Source organism: Gorilla gorilla, chromosome X, assembly GCF_029281585.2.
Source record: "Gorilla gorilla gorilla isolate KB3781 chromosome X, NHGRI_mGorGor1-v2.1_pri, whole genome shotgun sequence".
Lineage (NCBI taxonomy): Eukaryota > Metazoa > Chordata > Mammalia > Primates > Hominidae > Gorilla > Gorilla gorilla.
The window spans coordinates 87,042,275-87,063,892 of record NC_073247.2 but is presented as its reverse complement, the minus strand read 5'-3'; the positions used below and the strand labels follow the sequence as shown (position 1 = coordinate 87,063,892).

General features: G+C 37.3%; 1 protein-coding gene across 3 annotated transcripts in view; it reads right to left on the bottom strand.

Moving 5' to 3' along the window:
• Nucleotides 1–12,127: 12,127 nt before the first annotated feature.
• Nucleotides 12,128–21,618, bottom strand: part of UPRT (uracil phosphoribosyltransferase homolog) — a 30,585-nt gene continuing 21,094 nt past the window's right edge. For 2 of the 3 annotated variants that reach the window (XM_004064415.2, XM_031005871.3), the window contains exons 3-7: nt 20,332–20,401; nt 19,176–19,238; nt 16,817–16,978; nt 15,747–15,845; nt 12,128–13,323 (exon numbers count right to left, since the gene is read on the bottom strand). In XM_004064415.2, coding sequence (XP_004064463.1) covers nt 13,217–13,323; nt 15,747–15,845; nt 16,817–16,978; nt 19,176–19,238; nt 20,332–20,401 — 501 coding nt within the window. In that variant the 3' untranslated portion in view covers nt 12,128–13,216. Of the gene's footprint in view, nt 13,324–15,696; nt 15,846–16,816; nt 16,979–19,175; nt 19,239–20,331; nt 20,402–21,618 lie in introns of all 3 variants that reach the window. The other variant, XM_055376764.2, reaches the window with a different exon arrangement.

Here is a 21,618-nt window from a genome sequence, read left to right as displayed (position 1 = left end):
CTACTGGGTACATAACGAAATGAAGGCAGAAATAAAGATGTTCTTTGAAACCAGCGAGAACAAAGACACAACATACCAGAATCTCTGGGACACATTCAAAGCAGTGTGTAGAGGGAAATTTATAGCACTAAATGCCCACAAGAGAAAGCAGGAAAGATCTAAAATTGACACCCTAAGATCACAATTAAAAGAACTAGAAAAGGCAGAGCAAACACTTTCAAAAGCTAGCAGAAGGCAAGAAATAACTAAAATCAGAGCAGAACTGAAGGAAACAGAGACAAAAAAAAACCCTTCAAAAAATCAATGAATCCAGGAGCTGGTTTTTTGAAAAGATCAACAAAATTGATAGACTGCTAGCAAGACTAATAAAGAAGAAAAGAAAGAATCAATTAGATGCAATAAAAAGTAATAAAGGGGATATCACCACCGATCCCACAGAAATACAAACTACCATCAGAGAATACTATAAACACCTCTATGCAAATAAACTAGAAAATCTAGAAGAAATGGATGAATTCCTTGAAACATACACCCTCCCAAGACTAAACCAGGAAGAAGTTGAATCTCTGAATAGACCAATAACAGGCTCTGAAATTGAGGCAATAATTAATAGCTTACCAACCAAAAAAAGTCCAGGACCAGATGGATTCACAGCCGAATTCTACCAGAGGTACAAGGAGGAGCTGGTACCATTCCTTCTGAAACTATTCCAATCAATAGAAAAAGAGGGGATCCTCCCTAACTCATTTTATGAGGCCAGCATCATCCTGATACCAAAGCCTGGCAGAGACACAACAGAAAAAGAGAAATTTAGACTAATATCCCTGATGAACAACGATGCAAAAATCCTCAATAAAATACTGGCAAACCGAATCCAGCAGCACATCAAAAAGCTTATCCACCATGATCAAGTGGGCTTCATCCCTGGGATGCAAGGCTGGTTCAACATACGCAAATCAATAAACTTAATCCAGCATGTAAACAGAACCAAAGACAAAAACCACATGGTTATCTCAATAGATGCAGAAAAGGCCTTTGACAAAATTCAACAACACTTCATGCTAAAAATTCTCAATTAATTAGGTATTGATGGGACGTATCTCAAAATAATAAGAGCTATCTATGACAAACCCACAGCCAATATCATACTGAATGGGCAAAAACTGGAAGTATTCCCTTTGAAAACTGGAACACGACAGGGATGCCCTCTCTCACCACTCCTGTTCAACATAGTGTTGGAAGTTCTGGCCAGGGCAATCAGGCAGGAGAAGGAAATAAAGGGTATTCAATTAGGAAAAGAGGAAGTCAAATTGTCCCTGTTTGCAGATGACATGATTGTATATCTAGAAAACCCCTTCGTCTCAGCCCAAAATCTCCTTAAGCTGATGAGCAACTTCAGCAGAATCTCAGGATACAAACTCAATGCGCAAAAATCGCAACCATTCTTATACACCAATAACAAACAAACAGAGCCAAATCACGAGTGAACTCCCATTCACAATTGCTTCAAAGAGAATAAAATACCTAGGAATCCAACTTACAAGGGATGTGAAGGACCTCTTCAAGGAGAACTACAAACCACTGCTCGATGAAATAAAAGAGGATACAAACAAATGGAAGAACATTCCATGCTCATGGGTAGGAAGAATCAATATCATGAAAATGGCCATACTGTCCAAGGTAATTTATAGATTCAATGCCATCCCTATCAATCTACCAATGACTTTCTTCACAGAATGGGAAAAAACTACTTTAAAGTTCATATGGAACCAAAAAAGAGCCCGCATTGCCAAGTCAATCCTAAGCCAAAAGAACAAAGCTGGAGGCATCATGCTACCTGACTTCAAACTATACTACAAGGCTACCGCAACCAAAACAGCATGGTACTGGTACCAAAACAGAGATATAGACCAATGGAACAGAACAGAGCCCTCAGAAATAATGCTGCATATCTACAACCATCTGATCTTTGACAAACCTGAGAAAAACAAGCAATTGGGAAAGGATTCCCTATTTAATAAATGGTGCTGGGAAAACTGGCTAGCCATATGTAGAAAGCTGAAACTGGATCCCTTCCTTACACCTTATACAAAAATTAATTCAATATGGATTAAAGACTTACATGGTAGACCTGAAACCATAAAAACCCTAGAAGAAAACCTAGGCAATACCATTCAGGACATAGGCATGGGCACGGACTTCATGTCTAAAACACCAAAAGCAATGGCAATGAAAGCTACAATTGACAATTGGGATCTAATTAAACCAAAGAGCTTCTTCACAGCAAAAGAAACTACCATCAGAGTGAACAGGCAACCTACAGAATGGGAGAAAATCTTTCCAATCTACTTATCTGACAAAGGGCTAATATCCTGAATCTACAATGAACTCAAACAAATTTACAAGAGAAAAACAATCCCATCAAAAAGTAGGCAAAGGATATGAACAGATACTTCTCAAAAGAAGACATTTATGCAGCCAAAAGACACATGAAAAAATGCTCATCATCACTGGACATCAGAGAAATGCAAATCAAAACCACAATGAGATACCATCTCACACCAGTTAGAATGGCGATCATTAAAAAGTTCGGAAGCAACAGGTGCTGGAGAGGATGTGGAGAAATAGGAACACTTTTACACTGTTGGTGGGACTGTAAACTAGTTCGACCATTGTGGAAGTCAGTGTGGCGATTCTTCTGGGATCTAGAACTAGAAATACCATTTGACCCAGCCATCCCATTACTGGGTATATACCCAAAGGATTATAAATCATGCTGCTATAAAGACACATGCACACGTATGTTTATTGCGGCACTATTCACAATAGCAAAGACTTGGAACCAACCCAAATGTCCAACAATGATAGACTGGATTAAGAAAATGTGGTATATATACACCATGGAATACTATGCAGCCATAAAAAAGGATGAGTTCATGTCCTTTGTAGGGACATGGTTGAAGCTGTAAACCATCATTCTCAGCAAACTATCGCAAGGACTAAAAATCAAACACCGCATATTCTCACTCATAGGTGGGGATTGAACAATGAGGACACATGGACACAGGAAGTGGAACATCACACACTGGGGCCTGTTGTGGGGTAGGGGATGGGGGAGAGAAAGCATTAGGAGATATACCTAATGTTAAATGACGAGTTAATGGGTGCAGCACACCAACATGGCACATGTATACATATGTATCTAACCTGCACGTTGTGCACATGTACCCTAAAACTTTAAGTATATTAAAAAAAAGAAAAAGAATAAAAAAAGATAAAACACTATTTCTCATAAAAAGGCAGAATTAAGTAAACTAAAAAAATTATCTTTACATTTTATAAGTGGTCTTGGAATTCAGAAACGTGGTATATGTAAAATAAAAGAAAAACAGAACCACATGTTGGAGAAATTCTCTAATATAAACTGTGAAATAAGGAAGATTGTTTTTTAAAATCCTAGATTAAATTACATTTTGATAAAATAAAAAAATTTAAAGAAAAAGTGCAAAAATGCTGAAAATTCCAAAAGCCAGAATGCCTCTTCTCCTCCAAAGTATCACAACCTCATGCCAGCAAGGGCACAAAACTGGATGGAGAATGAGTTTGATGAATTGACAGAAGTAGGCTTGAGAAGGTTGGTAATAACAAACGATTCCAGCTAAAGTAGGATATTCTAACCCAATGCAAGGAAGCTAAGAACCTTGATAAAAAGTTATAGGAACTGCTAACTAGAATAACCAGTTTAGAGAAGAACATAAATGATCTGATGTAGCTGAAAAATACAGTACGAGAACTTCGTGAAGCATACACAAGTATCAATAGCCGAATCGATCAAGCAAAAGAAAGGATATCAAAGATTGAAGATCAACTTAATGAAATAAAGCGTGAAGACAACATTAGAGAAAAATGTAATGAAATGGAACAAACAAAGCCTCAAAGAAATATGTGACTATGTGAAAAGACCAAACCTATGATTGATTGGTGTACCTGAAAATGAGGGGGAGAATGGAAACAAGTTGGAAAACACACTTCACGATGACATCCAGGAGAATGTTCCAAACCTAGCAAGACAGGTCAACATTCAAATTCAGGAAATACAGAGAACACCACTAAGATACTCCTTGAGAAGTGCAACCCCAAAACATAATCATCAGATTCACCAAGGTTGAAATGAAGGAAAAAATGTTAAGGGCAGCCAGTTAGAAAGGTCAGGTTACCTACAAAGGGAAGCCCATCAGTCTTACAATGGATGCCTCTGCAGAAACCCTACAAGGCAGAAGAGGGTAGGGGCCAATATTCAACATTCTTAAAGAAAAGAATTTCAACCCAGAATTTCATATACAGCCAAACTAAGCTTCACAAGCAAAAGAGAAATAATATCCTTTCCAGACAAGCAAATGCTGAGGGATTTTGTCACCACCAGGCCTGCCTTACAAGAGATACCAAAGGAAGCACTAAATATAGAAAGGAAAAACTGGTACCAGCCACTGCAAAAACATACCAAAATATAAAGACAAATGACACTATGAAGAAACTGCATCAAGTAATGTGCAAAGTAACCAGCTAGCATCATGATGACAGGATCAAATTCACACATAATAATACTGACCTTAAATGTAAATGTGCTAAAAGCTCCAAATGAAAGACACAGATGGGCAAATTGGATAAAGAGTCAATACCCATCGGTGTGCTGTATTCAGGAGACCCATCTCACATGCAGAGACACACATAGGTTCAAAATAAAGGGATGGAGGAGTACTTATGAAGCAAATGGAAAGCAAAAAAAAAGCAGGGGTTGCAATCCTAGTCTCTGATAAAACAGACTTTAATCCAACAAAGATCAAAATAGACAAAGAGGGACATTACATAATGGTAAAGGGATCAATGCAGCAAGAAGAGTTAACTATCCTAAATGTATATGCTCCCAATACAGAAGCACCCAGATTCATAAAGGAAGTTCTTAGAGACATACAAAGAGACCTAGACTCCCACACAATAATAGTGGGAGTCTTTAACACACCACTGTCAGTATTAGACAGATCATGAGACAAAAAATTAACAAGGATATTCAGGACTTGAACTCAGCTCTGCACCAAGCAGAACTAATAGACATGTACAGAACTCTCCACCCCAAATCAACAATATACATTCTTCTCAGCACCACATCGCACTTATTCTAAAATTGACCACATAATGGGAAGTAAAACACTCCTCAGCAAATGCAAAACAATGGAAATCATAAAAACCAGCCTCTCCAGACCACAATGCAATCAAATTAGAACTCAGGATTAAGAAGATCACTCAACAGCACTTTGGGAGGCCAAGGCAGGCAGATCACGAGGTCAGGCAATCATGTCCATCCTGGCTAACACAGTGAAACCCCATCTCTAATAAAAATACAAAAAAAATAGCCAGGTGTGGTGGTGGGTGCCTGTAGTCCCAGCTACTCTACTCGGGAGGCTGAGGCAGGAGAATGGCATGAACCCAGGAGGCAGAGCTTGCAGTGAGCCAATATCGCGCCACTGCACTCCAGCCTGGGTGACAGAGCAAGACTCCATCGCAAAAAAAAAAAAAAAAAAAAGATCACTCAAAACCACATAACTACGTGGAAATGGAACGACCTGCTCCTGAATGGCTACTGGGCAAATAACGAAAATAAGGCAGAAATAAATAAGTTATTTGAAACCAATGAGAACAAAGACACAACGTACCAGAATCTCTGGGATACAGCTAAAGCAGTGTTTAGAGGGAAATTTATACAACTAAATGCCCACAGGAGAAAACAGAAAAGATCTAAAATCAACACCCTAACGTCACAATAAAAAGACCTAGAGAAGCAAGAGCAAACAAATTCAAAAGCTAGCAGAAGACAAGAAATAACTAAGATCAGGGCAGAACTGAAGGAGATAGAGACGGGAAAAACGGTTCAAAAAAAACGTATCCAGGAGCTTTGAAAAGATTAAAAAAATAGACTGCTAGCCAGACTAACAAAGAAGAAAAGAGAGAAGAATCAAATAGACACAATAAAAAAAGATAAAGGGGATATCACCACTGACACCACAGAAAAACACACTACCATCAGAGAACACTATAAACATCTCTACACAAATAAACTAGAAAATCTAGAAAAAAATGGAAAAATTCCTGGACACATACACCCTCCAAAGACTAAACCAGGAAGAAGTCGAATCCCTGAATATACCAATAACAAGTTCTGAAATTGAGGCAGTAATTAATAGCCTACCAACCAAAAAAAAAGCCCAGGACCAGATGGATTCACAGCCGAATTCTACCAGCGGTACAAAGAAGAGCTGCTGCCATTCCTTCTGAAACTATTCCAAACAGTAGAAAAAGAGGGACTCCTCCCTAACTCATTTTATGAGGCCAGCATCATCCTGATACCAAAGCCTGGCAGAGACACAACAAAAAAAGAAAATTTCAGGCAAACATCCTTGAAGAACATTGAAGCAAAAATCCTCAATAAAATACTGACAAACCAAATCCAATATCACATCCAAAAGCTTATCCACCATGATCAAGTGGGCATCATCCCTGGGATGCAAGGCTGGTTCAACATACACTAATCAATAAACGTAATCCATCCCATAAACAAAACCAACAACAAAAACCACATGATTTTCTCAATAGATAACAGAAAAACACCGATAAAATTCAACACATCTTCATGTTAAAAACACTCAATAAACTAGGTATTGATAGAACATATCTCAAAATAACAGGAGCTATTTATGACAAACCCACAGCCAATATCATACTGAATGGGCAAAAGCTGGAAGCATTCTCTTCGAAAACTGGCACAAGTCAAGGATGCCCTATCTCAGCACTCCTATTCAACATAGTATTGGAAGTTCCGGCCAGGGCAATCAGGCAAGAGAAAGAAATAAAGGGTATTCAAATAGGAACAGAGGAAGTCAAATTCTTTCTGTTTGCAGATGACATGATTGTATATTCAGAAAACCCCATTGTCTCAGCCCAAAATCTCCTTAAGCTGATAAGCAACTTCAGCAAAGTCTCAGGATACAAAATCAATGTGCAAAAATCACAAGCATTCCTATACACCAATAATAGACAAACAGAGAGCCAAATCATGAGTGAACTCCCATTCACAGTTGCTACAAAGAGAATAAAATACCTAGGAATACAACTTAAAGGGACGTAGAGGACTTCCTCAAGGAGAACTACAAACCACTGCTCATGGAAATAAGAGAGGACACAAACAAATGGAAGAACATTCCATGCTCATGGATAGGAGGAATCAATATTGTGAAAATGGCCATACTACCCAAAGTAATTTATAGATTCAATGCTATCCCCTTCAAGCTACCATTGACTTTCTTCACAGAATTAGAAAAAACTAAATTTCATATGGAACCAAAAAAGAGCCTGTATAACCAAGACAATCCTAACCAAAAAGAACAAAGCTGGAAGCATCACCCTACCTGACTTCAAACTATACTACAAGGCTACAGTAACCAAAACAGCATGGTACTGGTACCAAAACAGATATATAGACCAATGGAACAGAACAGAGACTTCAGAAATAATACCACACAACTACAACCATCAGATCTTTGACAAACCTGACAAAAACAAGCAATGGGGAATGGATTCCCTATTTAATAAATGGTGTTAGGAAAACTGGCTAGCCATATGCAGAAAACTGAAACTGGACCCGTTCCTTACACCTTATATAAAAATTAACTCAAGATGGATCAAAGACTAAAATGTAAGACCTAAAACCATAGAAACCCTAGAAGAAAACCTAGGTAATACCATTCAGGACATACGCATGGGCAAAGACTTCATGACTAAAATGCCAAAAGCAATGGCAACAAAAGCCAAAATTGGCAAATGGGATCTAATTAAACTAAAGAGCTTCTGCACAGAAAAAAAAAAAAAAACTATCATTAGAGTGAACAGGCTACCTTTTGAATGTGCAAAAATTTTTGCAATCTATCTATCTGACAAATGTCTAATATCCAGAATCTACAAGGAACTTAAACAAATTTACAAGAAAAAAACAGCCCCATCAAAAAGTGGGTGAAGGATATGAACAGACACTTCTCAAAAGAAGACATTTATGCAGCCAGCAAACATTGGAAAAAAAGCTCATCATCACTGATCATTACAGAAATGCAAATCAAAACCACAATGAGATACCATCTCACACCAATTAGAATGGCAATCATTAAAAAGTCAGGAAACAACAGATGCTGGAGAGGATGTGGAGAAATAGGAATGCTTTTACACTGTTGGTGGGAGTGTAAAGTAGTTCAACCATTGTGGAAGACAGTGTGGCGATTCCTCAAGGATCTAGAACCAGAAATACCATTTGACCCACAATCCCATTACTGGGTATATCCCAAAGATTATAAATCATGCTACTATAAAGACACATGCACACATATGTTTATTGCAGCACTATTTACAATAGCAAAGACTTGGAACCAACCCAAATGCCCATCAATGATAGACTGGATAAAGAAAATGTGGCACATATACACCATGGAATACCACGCAGCCATAAAAAAGAATGAGTTCATGTTCTTTGCAGGGACATGGATGAAGCCATCATTCTCAGCAAACTAACACAGGAACAGAAAACCAGACACCACATGTTCTCACTCACAAGTGGGAGTTAAACAATGAGAATACATGGACAAAGGGAGGGTAACATCACACACTGGGCCTGTTGGGGCATGGGGAGCAAGGGGAAGGATAGTATTAGGACAAATACCTAATGCATGCGGGGCTCAAAACCTAGATGACAGGTTGATGGGTGCGGCAATCCACCATGGCACATGTATACCTATGTAACAAACCTGCACGTTCTGCACATGTATCGCAGAACTTAAAGTATATTTTAAAAAATGAAAATACCTTTTTTCTTATTTCTTTTTATATCACTTTAAAAGTATCGAAAACAAACAAAAACCCACAATGTATTATAAGGTTTAACATGTGTAGAAGTAAAACATGACAATAATAGGGAACAGACTCGGGTGGGGGAATAGAAGTACATGAAGTTCTTATCTTACGCTTGAAGTGGGCTGTGATAAATTAAAGTTATATACTATAAACCCTAAAGGAACCACTAAAAGAAGAAAGTATTGCATCTAATATAATCCAAATAGATAAAATGGAATAATAAATAATAATGCAAAAGAAGGTAGAAAAAGAGGAAAAAGTGAATAATGAACAAATAGAAGGCAAATAGCAAGATGGTAGATTTTAAACCAATCATATCAATGATCACATTAAATAAAAATGGTCTAAACATCCTGATTAGAAGGCAGAGACTGTCAAATTGGAAATTTAAAGCAAGACCCAACTCTAGGTTACCTATAAGAAACCCAGATTAAATATAAAAACAATTCAGGTGTGGTGGCACATGCTTGTCATCCCAGCTACTCAGGAAATAGGAGTTGAAGTCCAACATGGGCAATATTGCAAGACTCTGTCTCTAGAAATAAAATTTTGAAACGTTTAATTTAAAAAATCTATAAAAACGCAAAAAGGGCTGGGTGTGATGGCTCAAACATGTGATCTCATGGCTTTGGGAGGCTAAAGTGGGAGGATCCCTTGATGCCAAGAGTTCAAGATCAGCCTGGGCAACATAGCAAGACCCCATCTCTACAAAAAAATTAAAAATTAGCCAGGTGTAGTGACGCATGCCTGTAGTCCTGGCTACTTGGGAGGCTGGGGCAGGAGGATCACTTTAACCTAGGAGTTCAAGGTTACAGTGAGCTATGATCATGCCATTGCATTCCAGCCGGGGTGATGGACTGAGACCCTGTCTCAAAAAAACCCCACACATAAGTTAAAAGTAAAAGGATGAGGCCAGGCATGGTGGCTCACACCTGTAATGCCAGCACTTTGAAAAGTTGAGGCGGGCAGATCACTTGAGGTCAGGAGTTCCAGTCCAGCCTGGCCAATGTGGTGAAACCCCGTCTCCACTAAGAATACACAAATTATCCAGGCATAGCAGTATACGTCTGTAGTCCCAGCTACTTGGGAGGCTGAGACAGGAGCATCACTTGAACCCAGGAGGCAGAGGTTGCAGTGAGCCAAGATCACGCCATTGCACTCCAGCGTGGGTGACAGAGTGAATGAGACTCCATCTCAAAAAAAAAAGTAAAAGGATGAACAAAGATATGCCATGTTAGTATTATTCAAAAGAAAGCCAGAATATTTACATTAACATCAGGCAAAGTAGATTTCAGAAGAATAACAGGGATAAAAGGGAATATTTCATGATAACGAGTCAGCTTATCAAGAGAACATAACAATCCTAAAAGTTTACACTCCTAACAACAAAGCTTCAAAATACATAAAGCAAAAACTGATAAAACTGAAAGGAGAAACAAACAAATATAAATTTTAGTCAGAGATTTCATCAATCTCTCCCAACAACCAATAGAATAAGTAGACAGAAAGTCAATAAAGTTGCCTCAGAAGGAGCAGACGAAAAAAGAGAAAATCAGTAAAGTAGAAGACTTGAACAACACTATCAACCAACCTAACCTAATTGACATAGAACACTCTATCCAAAAACGGCAGGATAAAACATAGTTTTCAAGCACCCATGGAAGATTTACCAGAAGAGACTATATTCTGGGCCATAAAACAAGTCTCCATAAATTTAAAAGGATTCAAATAATAAGAAGTATATTCTCTCACCACAGTGGGATTAAATTAGAAAGCAATAACAGAAAGAAATCTGGAAAATCCCATATTTGGAAATTAAATGACATGTTTCTAAATAACCCTGGGTCAAAGAAGAAATGAAAAATGAGCAATTATTTTAATATAAATGAAAATGAAACATACTATATCAAAATTTGTGAGGTACAGCTAAATCAATATTTATAGGAAAACTTATAACATTAAATGCTTCTATTATAAAAGAAATGTCTTAAATCAAAATGTGGTCTCCAAAACAACGCTAGCATCTCGTGGGAACTTGTTAGGCCACAGAAATCTGTGGCCCTCTAGGTGATTCTGATGCACATTCAAGTTTTGAGAACCACTGCATATACGATTGGACTGTTCTTTTTATTGTGCTAGGGTGTGTTCTTCAGCAAGGAATATACACAGTTTATACTACTCTGAAGTTCATATTACTTAAAAACAATCTTGTTTTCAATAGTCTGTTAATCTTGTGTTAAATTTAGAATACTTAAAAAATGTCCCACGCTCAGAGTCCTGCAAGTGATTAACCCTACAAATAATGCCTCATTTGCTAAAAAGACCCAAACTTCAAAACCCATAGGTATAATTTTCTTGAAATCTAGAGAGGGATAGAAGACAGATATCAGGGGCGACTATGACCTCATTGAATACTTCCTACTGTTCATTCTAGGCCCTTCATGTGGGAACCAAATGTAGTCAACTAAATATCAATCGAGGAACAAAGACATGTTAAATCTAAATGGCTGGTAATACAAAAATAATTTGCTTAAAATATGGTTTTATATCTACACTTGAATATAAATTTGTCTGCTGTTTTGGAAAGTCACCTCAAATGAAATACTGAAGCCCTAACATAAGCAATAATTTAGAAGCATTAACTCCTATAGTGGTAGGCATCATCTTTTCAACTAGTTTGATGCACCAATCTCAAGCATATCTGTTCTCCATCTAAATTTGCTGGTTCACATCTGTGCTGGGAGAGGGAGATAGAAATTCTAGCTTTAACGGGCTTTAGTTATAACTTCTGCTAGTCAGGAGTAAACAAAATCCACACTGTATCAAGACAGTTAACTGACAAGTATAGATGAGAATTTCAGTAACAACTTGAAAGCAACATTTGCCATGGAAGAACTGTAATATGAGTAATTTATTAATCTCAATTTATTATATGACAGTCTTCAAAAATAAAGGGAAAAATATACTGAAGTTCTTCTAGTATTCTAGTCCCCAAAGGAAAAATATAATCCAATCTACACCAGGCTTCCTTCCTTTCCCCCAATCTTTGCTGATTTCATCAGCTTTGATTCTTTCTAAGACATTTCCTTCTGCTCTTTTCTGTGCTTTTGAACAGAGGCCCACAACAGCTGCCTATGGGGCCATGGGAGTATAATTAATCAAGTAATCAGCTAGCCAACACTGTTAAAATGTTTTAATATCAATGTAAAATGAGATCAGAGTTTTACAAGCAGATTTCAGAACACCAACATTGATTTCCAATATGATTTCTCTCCCTTTCAGAAGCCTAAAGATGAACATATACAAATCTTAGGGGTTTTTATAAAAAGCATGGTTTTTTTCTATTTTCATACATATACAGTTGACAAACATGCAAAATAACTAATTTCCAAATCAAAGGTCTCTAGCAGAAACATCCAAATTAAAAATGAAGCATTTAAATTTACTTACTGGCCATGAAATCCAGCAAGAAACCACCCTTTCCCCCACACTTCAGAAAAACCACCAATTCCTTCCTAGAGGATTGATGGCATTAACAGTACTTGGCTCTCCCTTGTCAGCATCCAGACATCCCCGGTTCAATCTTGTAAATTAATGTTACAGTTCCAATTACTAAAAATGCCCCACCATCTTCTTCACTGCATTACAGCTTAGCAAGCCACCTACCAACAATGCAGTTTGGGAAATGAGCCATGAAAAACATAATGGCCTGAGAGTTAACCATACATCCTAGGTCTGCCAATTGAATGAGGACATTAATGGGAATGTAAAATTCCAGGAGACATTCTTTTATTCTCCTCTCCAAGTTACTAGCATGTCCAGTATCAGAAAGAAAACAGTAGAGGAATGTGGCAATAGCCACATATATGAAACCTTACTAGAGCTAAAACCAAACTAAACAAAATGCAAACTACAGTGGGACAAAGAACTGACTCTCATTTGAGTTTTATTTGTGGCTTCAAGCAACCTCCAAACTAAGAGGCTCATAAATTAAGAAATAATTTTAATGCACTGAGGGTTCAGTAATTTGCATTAGAATATTATTAAAATTTATGTTTTGTAAGAGTTGCATATACTTCATTGTTGAATTCGGTGCCAACAGTAAACAAATAACTAAATGAGATATAACCTCAAATATACCCACTTCCAAAACTAAAAAGCATTTTAACACATTTTTCTCTGCCACCCTCAAGTGAATCAGTAAAACAAATAGAAAATGAAAACATGATTGTAATATTACACAAGATAATTATTTTACTTAAATAACTTAGTCTGTTCCAAAGTATTTCTGTCCAAAATGTGTAGGTGCAACAGGATGAACTTCAGTAGTTAAAATTGTGATCTCTGGAAACTCCTGAATGATTGATTTGGCACCTTCAAAAAAACAAAAGTTATTATGGTAGGATGTTTTGGTAACACCAGTTGTAATTCAGGAATTTTGTAGTTATTGCCACTAGGTCTAAAACTGACAGAAGACAGAGAGCAATGATCTTTGGATACCTAATCAGACTTGGTTAATCTCTTCCTTTTTATAAAGTCTGAAAAGCTTTGACAGTAGTCAGACTATGCCCCCTCCATCTCACTAATACATTCTTTGAATTATTATTTTATACTCAAGTTGAAAAATATAATTGTTCAGTTATAGAAACTTTCCCCCTAAAGAGTATTTTTTATTTTGTTTAATTTTAAAGGTGACTGTAATAGAGTGAATACAGTCCTTTTTAAAATGAGGATCACAGGCCAAGCAGAGTGGCTCAAGCCTGTAATCTCAGAGCAGGAGGATCACTCAAGGCCAGGAGTTTGAGACCAGCCTGGGCCACACGGCAACACCCCATCTCTATTAAAAAAAAATTAAAGAGGAACACACGTAAGATGATGGTTTCCCAACTGAAACACTGTGAAACAAGCATAGTGTTTCACAGTGTACTTGCTTTTCACAGAAAAAGCTGGTGTGTCAGAGCACGCCAGCTTTTTAGAAGTTAGGACTCTAGCTTATGGGGAGGGGAATAGGTAGGGAAAAGTAACAAGGACTAGGATATTCATTGTAGAGTGATTTGGCATAAGAAAAAATGTGAAAGTATGTAAATAACTCACAATAAGGAAATGGTTAAATAAATAACATATATTCAAAGGATGTAATATATAACTGTTAAATCACATTTTTGGAAAATATTGAATGGCATCAAAAATGTACATGGTAAATGTAAAAATGTAAAAAATGTATAAATAACAGCATTAGAATCACATAAAATGTTATCACCAAGCTTAAGAGATGACCAATACAAATTATGACTATTTTAATTACCCTGTCAAACTAAAAATCCATAGCAAAGTTGCCACAGAATAAAATTTTTCAGCTATAAATTTCAAAGAATAGTACACCATTCTCATGTATACTATTAGAACTAAAAAGTGTGCTTTTCTATTCCCAAAGGTAAAAATTTTAATAATTATTGGATTCTCTCAATATTTTCAATGCCACCTGTGTTTTATATACATAAATGATAACTAAGCAAATCGCCTTTTGTTACCACCAACATTTGAACTACAAGTAATATTTAGTTATGAAACAGCAAAGTAATCAAACAGGCCATAACTCCTGTCAATAACCTACTGAAACCAGCTTTCCCAACTAGATATACTGTAGCCTCTTCAGAACTGGCTAAGACTTAGAAATTTTGGAAATGAGAAAACACCTGACTAGAGAAGCCATATATTGCCCTTTTTAAAAATTATGAAGCAAATACAAATTCATTGTAGAACATTTGAAAAATACCAATTTAAAGCTTAAAAATAAAATGAAAAGCACTTAGAATCCCACCAGCCTAAAATAACCACTATTAATATTGTGTATGCATTTTGAAACCAAAATTGAAACAACACTTTGTGTCTGTCTAGCCTCTCATGCTAAGGAAAGATTTATTAGGTTCCATATTAAATCCAACTCTGATTTTTGTAATTAAAATAGTCATAATTTGTACTGGTCATCTCCAAGCTTGGTGATAACACTTTACCCTATTCTAATGCTGTTATTTTTATACTGCTTTTTTACATTTACCATGTACATTTTTGGATGCCATTCAATATTTTCCAAAAACATGATTTAACAGTTACATAATAGTATATCCTTTGAATATATATTATTTATTTAACCATTTCCTTATTGTGAGTCATTTGTATAGTTTCACGTTTTTTCTTATACCAAATAACTCTACAATAAACATCCTAGAAGTTAAATTTCTACATGCACCTATACTTATTTTCTTAAAATATATTCCCAATTGTTCTGTAATGTATGGCGAAAAACACTAAGATCTTAAGTTAGGTACACCTCCTTCAGGAAATGGAGAACACACAGTTCTCTCTGCCCTTTGAGCAGAAGTCTAACTGTAAAAACTTCTGCTCTTCACTTCACACTGCAAAGATTACTTCAGTAAGACTACAGGGCTAGCTAGAACCTTATGTTTCTTGCTGTTTGTGAGCAGTTCTCAGGCTCAGGTGGTGAGCCAAGGGAAATAGGAACCTTTGAGTCATTTGCAGGCCAAACCAGGAAAACAATTGCAATTCTTTTAAATGTGGTTAGTTCATACTTCTCCATTTGCATTTGAACATTAGAATGGTATAAAATGTTATCACTAAGCTTACAGATGACAAACACAAGTTATAATTACCCAAATTAGATTCAGATTTAATGTGAAAGCAGATAAACTTTTCCTCAGGATTAGAAGCTAGAAAATGCATACTTACCCACCTCAGGACTATATGGAGCCCTAGTTACTGCCTCATGCTGAACTCACCATGAGGAGTGGAGAACAGACTGAGTAGGATGATAACACTGGGTTGAACTCCATGTTCTATAAGAACCTTTACAGCTTCAATTACAGTATTTCCAGTGCCTGAAATCAAAAGATAACCAAATGAATTAGCAACCTTAACATTCATTTTTAAATGTCTTTTTTCTTTTTTTGGGGGGGGGGGGTACAGGGACTCACTCTGTCACTCAGGCTGGAGTGCAGTGGCATGATCTCAGCCCACTGCAGCCTTGACCTCCCAGGCTCAAGCCATCCTCCCACCTCAGCCTCCCAAGTAGCTGGGACTATAGGCACGTGCCACCACACCCAGCTACTTTTTCTATTTATTGCAGAAATGGGTTCTCCATATGTTGCCCAGGCTGGTCATAAACTCCTGGGCTCAAGCGATCCTTCCACCTCGACCTCCCAAAGTGCTGGGATTACAGGTGTGAACCACAGCACCCAGCCACAAAATGTCTTTGAAGTAAGAGCAATATAGCAATCTAACATAAGAAACCACTTCATATGAAGGTACTTGTTCTTTATCCATGCTATCTTCAATAATGAACATGACACATACACTTTTCAGTTATCAAATACCAAGCCCTAAATTCATTTAGTATATGAGGTATCAAATTTAACATATTCCCTCTCACCTCCCTTAAAGACCATGCCAAGTGTGGTCTGAGTAAGCTTAAGAAACAGAACAGAATAGCAGGAAAAAATATTACCTCCAGAGAGAATAAATTATTGAGGAAAATCACTGCTGTACTCATTAGGCTAAAGAGGAGATATGTTTCAATATATTTTCTGTATTCCATATATTTTGCCTCATTAAATCCTTCGTTTCAATGTGTTCAAGACGGAAGTTTGTTGGGGCTAATAAGGTCTGACTACTGTATATTCTCTTATTATGCAATAAAAACTCTCCAGTGAACTGCCCGGGGCAGTTTTCCCAACTGAGAAAAAAACATTTAGAAACTCTTTTTGCCTTTTATATAAGGGTACCTAGGAGGCAGGCACTAAGTTGAATTTAAACCCTAACCAAAGGTTACAAATAAATGGAAGCCACTCACTGAGAATTGGATACATCAGAAGGACTTTTCTCCGGTAAATGTCTGGGGGGAATTTGGCATAATATACTTTGGCTCTTTGTGTCTCCTCATCACTCTGAATCAGGATCTTTCCAATTCGTATGGATCGACAGCAGTCTCGTAAACCTTGTTCCATTGCCTCACCTTGAAGAAGAAAAAAGAAAGAAAAAAGATTAGGGGAAAGAGAGAGAAAGTCCAAGAACAGGCCAAAGTATAGTTTGTCACTGTTATTAATACAAAAAGGAAGGAAGATGAAAATAATTATTTTGAAGCTGACAGCTTTTATTTCTGATATGCTCATATTTCATACTTAGTGGAGGTTAATGAAACCAGGTTAAGGGCTGGTTAATGAAACTAGAATAAGCTAGTTTTATTGCTAGCTTACAAGTTTTAGAGCTGTCATGGTTCCGTGATTATAGGAAATAAAGCATTTTGTTGAGCAGCTCCCTGAGCTTTTTTAATATCAGGAATATTTTTATCTCTATTATTTTAAAGAAGCCTTTAAACCACCTAAATTTGTGACTTTTGTATGAGAAAATGCAAAAGATTTATGGAAGAATAAAGGCTGTAGATCAGAAAGTCTCCTTTTAGGTCAAGGTAGCATCAGGGGACATCACTTAGCTCAACAATGACTTCTCAACAGCAAAGATTTTGCTGCAAGCAGTGAAAAAGTTGTATATTGTTCCCCCTCTCCCAGGCAATAATAACTAGCACTACCACCGTTGATTTCTGAACACAGAGCTATTTTTGAGTCTGAATTCCTTTAAAGAAGTGTTTGCCAAAAGGCAGTCATTCTCATGCCATCTTCAGGATTTTAGGCCATATCAGAATTCTACCAATACTGGCATTTACTTAACATTTTTCTTAAATGTATTGTTTTCACTTAAATTTATTTTAAGAGAAAACTATATCACTAGTGTAAACATAAAACAAGTTTCTTTCTAATATATATGAAAATCAACAAATGGCTATTAAGGTTATAAGCAATGCTGTACATCACCACAAGTCATCTAGTACATACTAAGGGTACAAGGACCATGCTTGTGCCTTTAGAGAAGAAGCTGAACTGAAACAGAAGAAACTGCACCTTAAAAGTCCATTGTCTTTACCAGTTTTTAAAAGTTGAACATCATTGTCCTGAAATGTCCTGAAATGCTATCAGTGCTTAAGAGCTTCCTCCTAGAAAAAAGGAGCTTAAAGTTCCTAGTTTACTTGAGGCATTTAATTGTTCACAAACATAACTTCATAACCAGAAGAGAAAAGTGAATGTTTATATGTTAAAAATTAAACTATATGTGTTCAGTGCAAACAAGTGGACAAGTGGAGCTTCTACCACTTATGCAAAAAAAAAACATAAATCTTACGCGAAACAATTAAGTTGGCTGAATGGAAAAAAACCCCATATAACAGGTAAAGGTTCTAATCACAGGCAAGTGATTTTGCTATACAAAGGTTGGTTTAGAAGGGTAATCAGTCGGACTCAAACACAAATACAACATTCATAAGACCAGCAGATGGAAATACCTAGAATGAATGACAGTCAAGCACTTTTGCCTATGTGGTCACGTAGTCATCATATATAAAGTTTTAAAGTATTAGGTTGGGTATGGTGGCTCATGCCCATAATCCCAGCACTTTCGGAGGCTGAGGCAGGAGCATCACTGGAGACCAGGAGTTTTAGACCAGCCTGGGCAACATAGCAAGACCTCATCTCTACCAAAAAAAAAAAAATTGTTTTTTAATTTGCTAGGTATAGTGGCACGTGCCTGTAGTACTAGCTGCTCAGGAGGCTGAGGTGGGAGGATTACTTGAACTCAGGAGTTTGAGGTTACAGCGAGCTATGATCACGCCACCATACTCCAGCCTGGACAATAGAGTGAGACCCTGTCTCTAAAAAAAAAAAAAAAAAAATTAAAAATATCAAACAAGTCATTTAGCCCAACAACAGAAATAAAAACAGAAGAAATATTTTCTCCAGTCAGGTATTCAAAGTTCTCCAAGCCCGAATTTATACCATATTCCCTCAGTCTTCAAACTGACCTGTTCTCCCCAAGATAGCATCACCACATCCTCCTATCCTCCCATCCTCCTCTGAATCTCTTTGAAAGCTGGCTTGCCCATGGGAGCACTCTATTAGGGAATATGCTCTGTAGTTAAAATTAGCCAAACCTAGCCTCACACAGGCCATGACTCCACAGCACCATGAGGCTAGATAACACAGGTGGTGAGATTTAACTAAAGGCAGGCTGCAATTATGACAGACAAGCCTGCCTCTCTTCTGGAAAACAGCAACCATTTCTATGCATACAAAGAGACAAAAATCACACACACGTGAACCTACCGCTTCTCATTATGCTGACCCCACAATTTCCCTTCTCAAATTTCACTCCTTCATACTTGTAACCTGTTAGGAAATAAAACCAAAGAATTTATCTTTCATCACTGGAGTAACCTACGTATTTTATAAAGTGTCTATGGTTTATAGTACATGGGCACAAAGCAACCCTTGTTCAGACACACTGTATAATGCCTGAGATTCCCTGTGGAAATAATGAGATGAGTCATGATTTTTCAGTTATTTCTTAATTCTTCATAAGAAACCTGTGGGGATAATTGGGAGAGGCAGACTTCATTGAATGGGAATAGGACTTATTATAACACGATATTCACATACACATTCCTCAAACTGAATTCAAAGAGAATCACTGCACTCTGAGAATGCTATATACCCCATCAATTCAAACTGGGACCCCACTGTGAGCCACAGCAGAAAGCTTCCTCATTCCATTCTTCTTTATGAGCCTCCGTTCTTCTTTATGAGCCTCCATTCTGCCTTAAAAGCAGAAGAAAGTGGCTGAAATAGTTATTAAGACATGCTCAACTCTTGGTCTCATCCTGAATTTGTGTCAATTATGATGCTACAAACTCAGTCCCCAAGTTTCATAAAGTCAACCCTTTGAATAGAACAGTTTTACGTTATTTACTAAACCAAATCATAATTTCAAATCCCTGAAACAGGGATCTTTGGCTAATTTCTATTAAAGGATAGAACAAAGCACCTTCTCCAATTCTTATCATTTTTAGTTTTCTTTTTTACTTTCTATCCTTTTTTAACATGTAATTTCAGTGCCAAAACAGACTTGCCCATTTGTGCTCACCAGCAGCTTTCCCATAGAGATGAAGATAAGCTGCCAGCAATTCTTAACTATGGTCTCAATGGGCCATCATTAGAGGCAACACGTGCATGCTGAAGAGTATTTGTTAACCTTTAACTTGAATTGACAAGCAAGCCATTAACAAAAAGTCATCTACACAGATTTCTTTCCTAAATGCCTGAGTTTTATTTTTAAGATTGTAAAAGAATAGCTCCACCTAGCCCTTCATTTTGCATATTTATTTTACTTAGACTACTTTACTTAGACTACTTTACTTACATCTTTCCCCATTCTAGCTCAGAATTTTTATGAGGAAAATTTGAGAATAACAGCCCTAGTTACCTGTTGGAGTGGTCACCATGCATTCTTTATATGGCAGCTGATTCAATCCCTCTTCCACAACAAGTCTGATCTAGAGAGTCAAAGGAAGAAGAAGTTGAGAACCTGCTGGGAATCTCCTGTTAGCTGTTAGCTTCAGGAGCTGAACAGTAGGCAGAGTCATGAACACACTAGGCAAAGGTTTCACTTGTGGAGGCAGTAAGGGGCCCCCTATCATGTGTTAGATACAGGGATAGATCCAAATGCCATACTACTTGCTGCTAGGTATCCAACCTCAGATAGGCCATGATTGCCACCAAAAGGCTCCAATATTCCTTCTGATTCTCATTCTGTCAGTCCAGACTATGAGGGACACAAAACTCCAGCAAGTGACAACAGTCATGGCAAGCACTCTTGGAAGTAATATACTTCTTACTATTCTGGAAATAGTGCTCACTGGGAATTTCTCTGCTTTATTCAGTACCTTGGAAATCATTAAGTCAGATTATTTTTAACAAAGGCCCACCATAATGTAAATAAAGCCTGAAACTTCTTTAGAGGAAATAAATGAGTGCATTGGCTGAACCAATTTACTGAGCTTGAAGGAGGATCCAGTAAAATGCACTGGGGCTTCTCAGCTAAAGAAAAGGCTCATATCAATCATAATGTGTGGTACAAAGGAAAGCATCACTCAGAACTACTAGAAGAGCCTCCAAAAACAAGATATGGTAATTCCATGAACAACCAAAGCCAACTACAATAAAAGTAATGCTGAGTCTGCAATGCACATTTTATCCAATCAACATTACATTACTGATTGAGAATCTGCAACAGCAGGGAGAAGCACCAGGCCCTATGCTCTGTTATCACAACATATAATAACACCCTGCTGCCATTAAAACAATCAATTCTAAATAAGCCAGGATTTTGTCAGTCTGCAGCATCAGACAGAGGGCCCAGGCACCTCATGAATACTGCGTATGTGTGCATACTCACCTCCAGCCACCATCTTCTGTGGAGATTTTTTTTTATGAGCAAATTACAAGGGTAAAAGAGGATTCTTTTCTTTGAAGAGCCTAGATCTTTTCCTCCTAGTAACAGTCCTCTAATGAGTCTTACCTCCTATCCCCATCCCCTCCAACACTGGGACAGAAATTAGTGTGCCCAACTCTTACAGGAGTGCATAAAATCAGAAGAGTGACTAAAATATAAAGAACCCAAGGATCTGAGGGCCAAGGAAGCCAACCCTGACAAATTCAGGATGAAATTAATATATATATAATAATATATATTAATGACATGTGCTGCAGG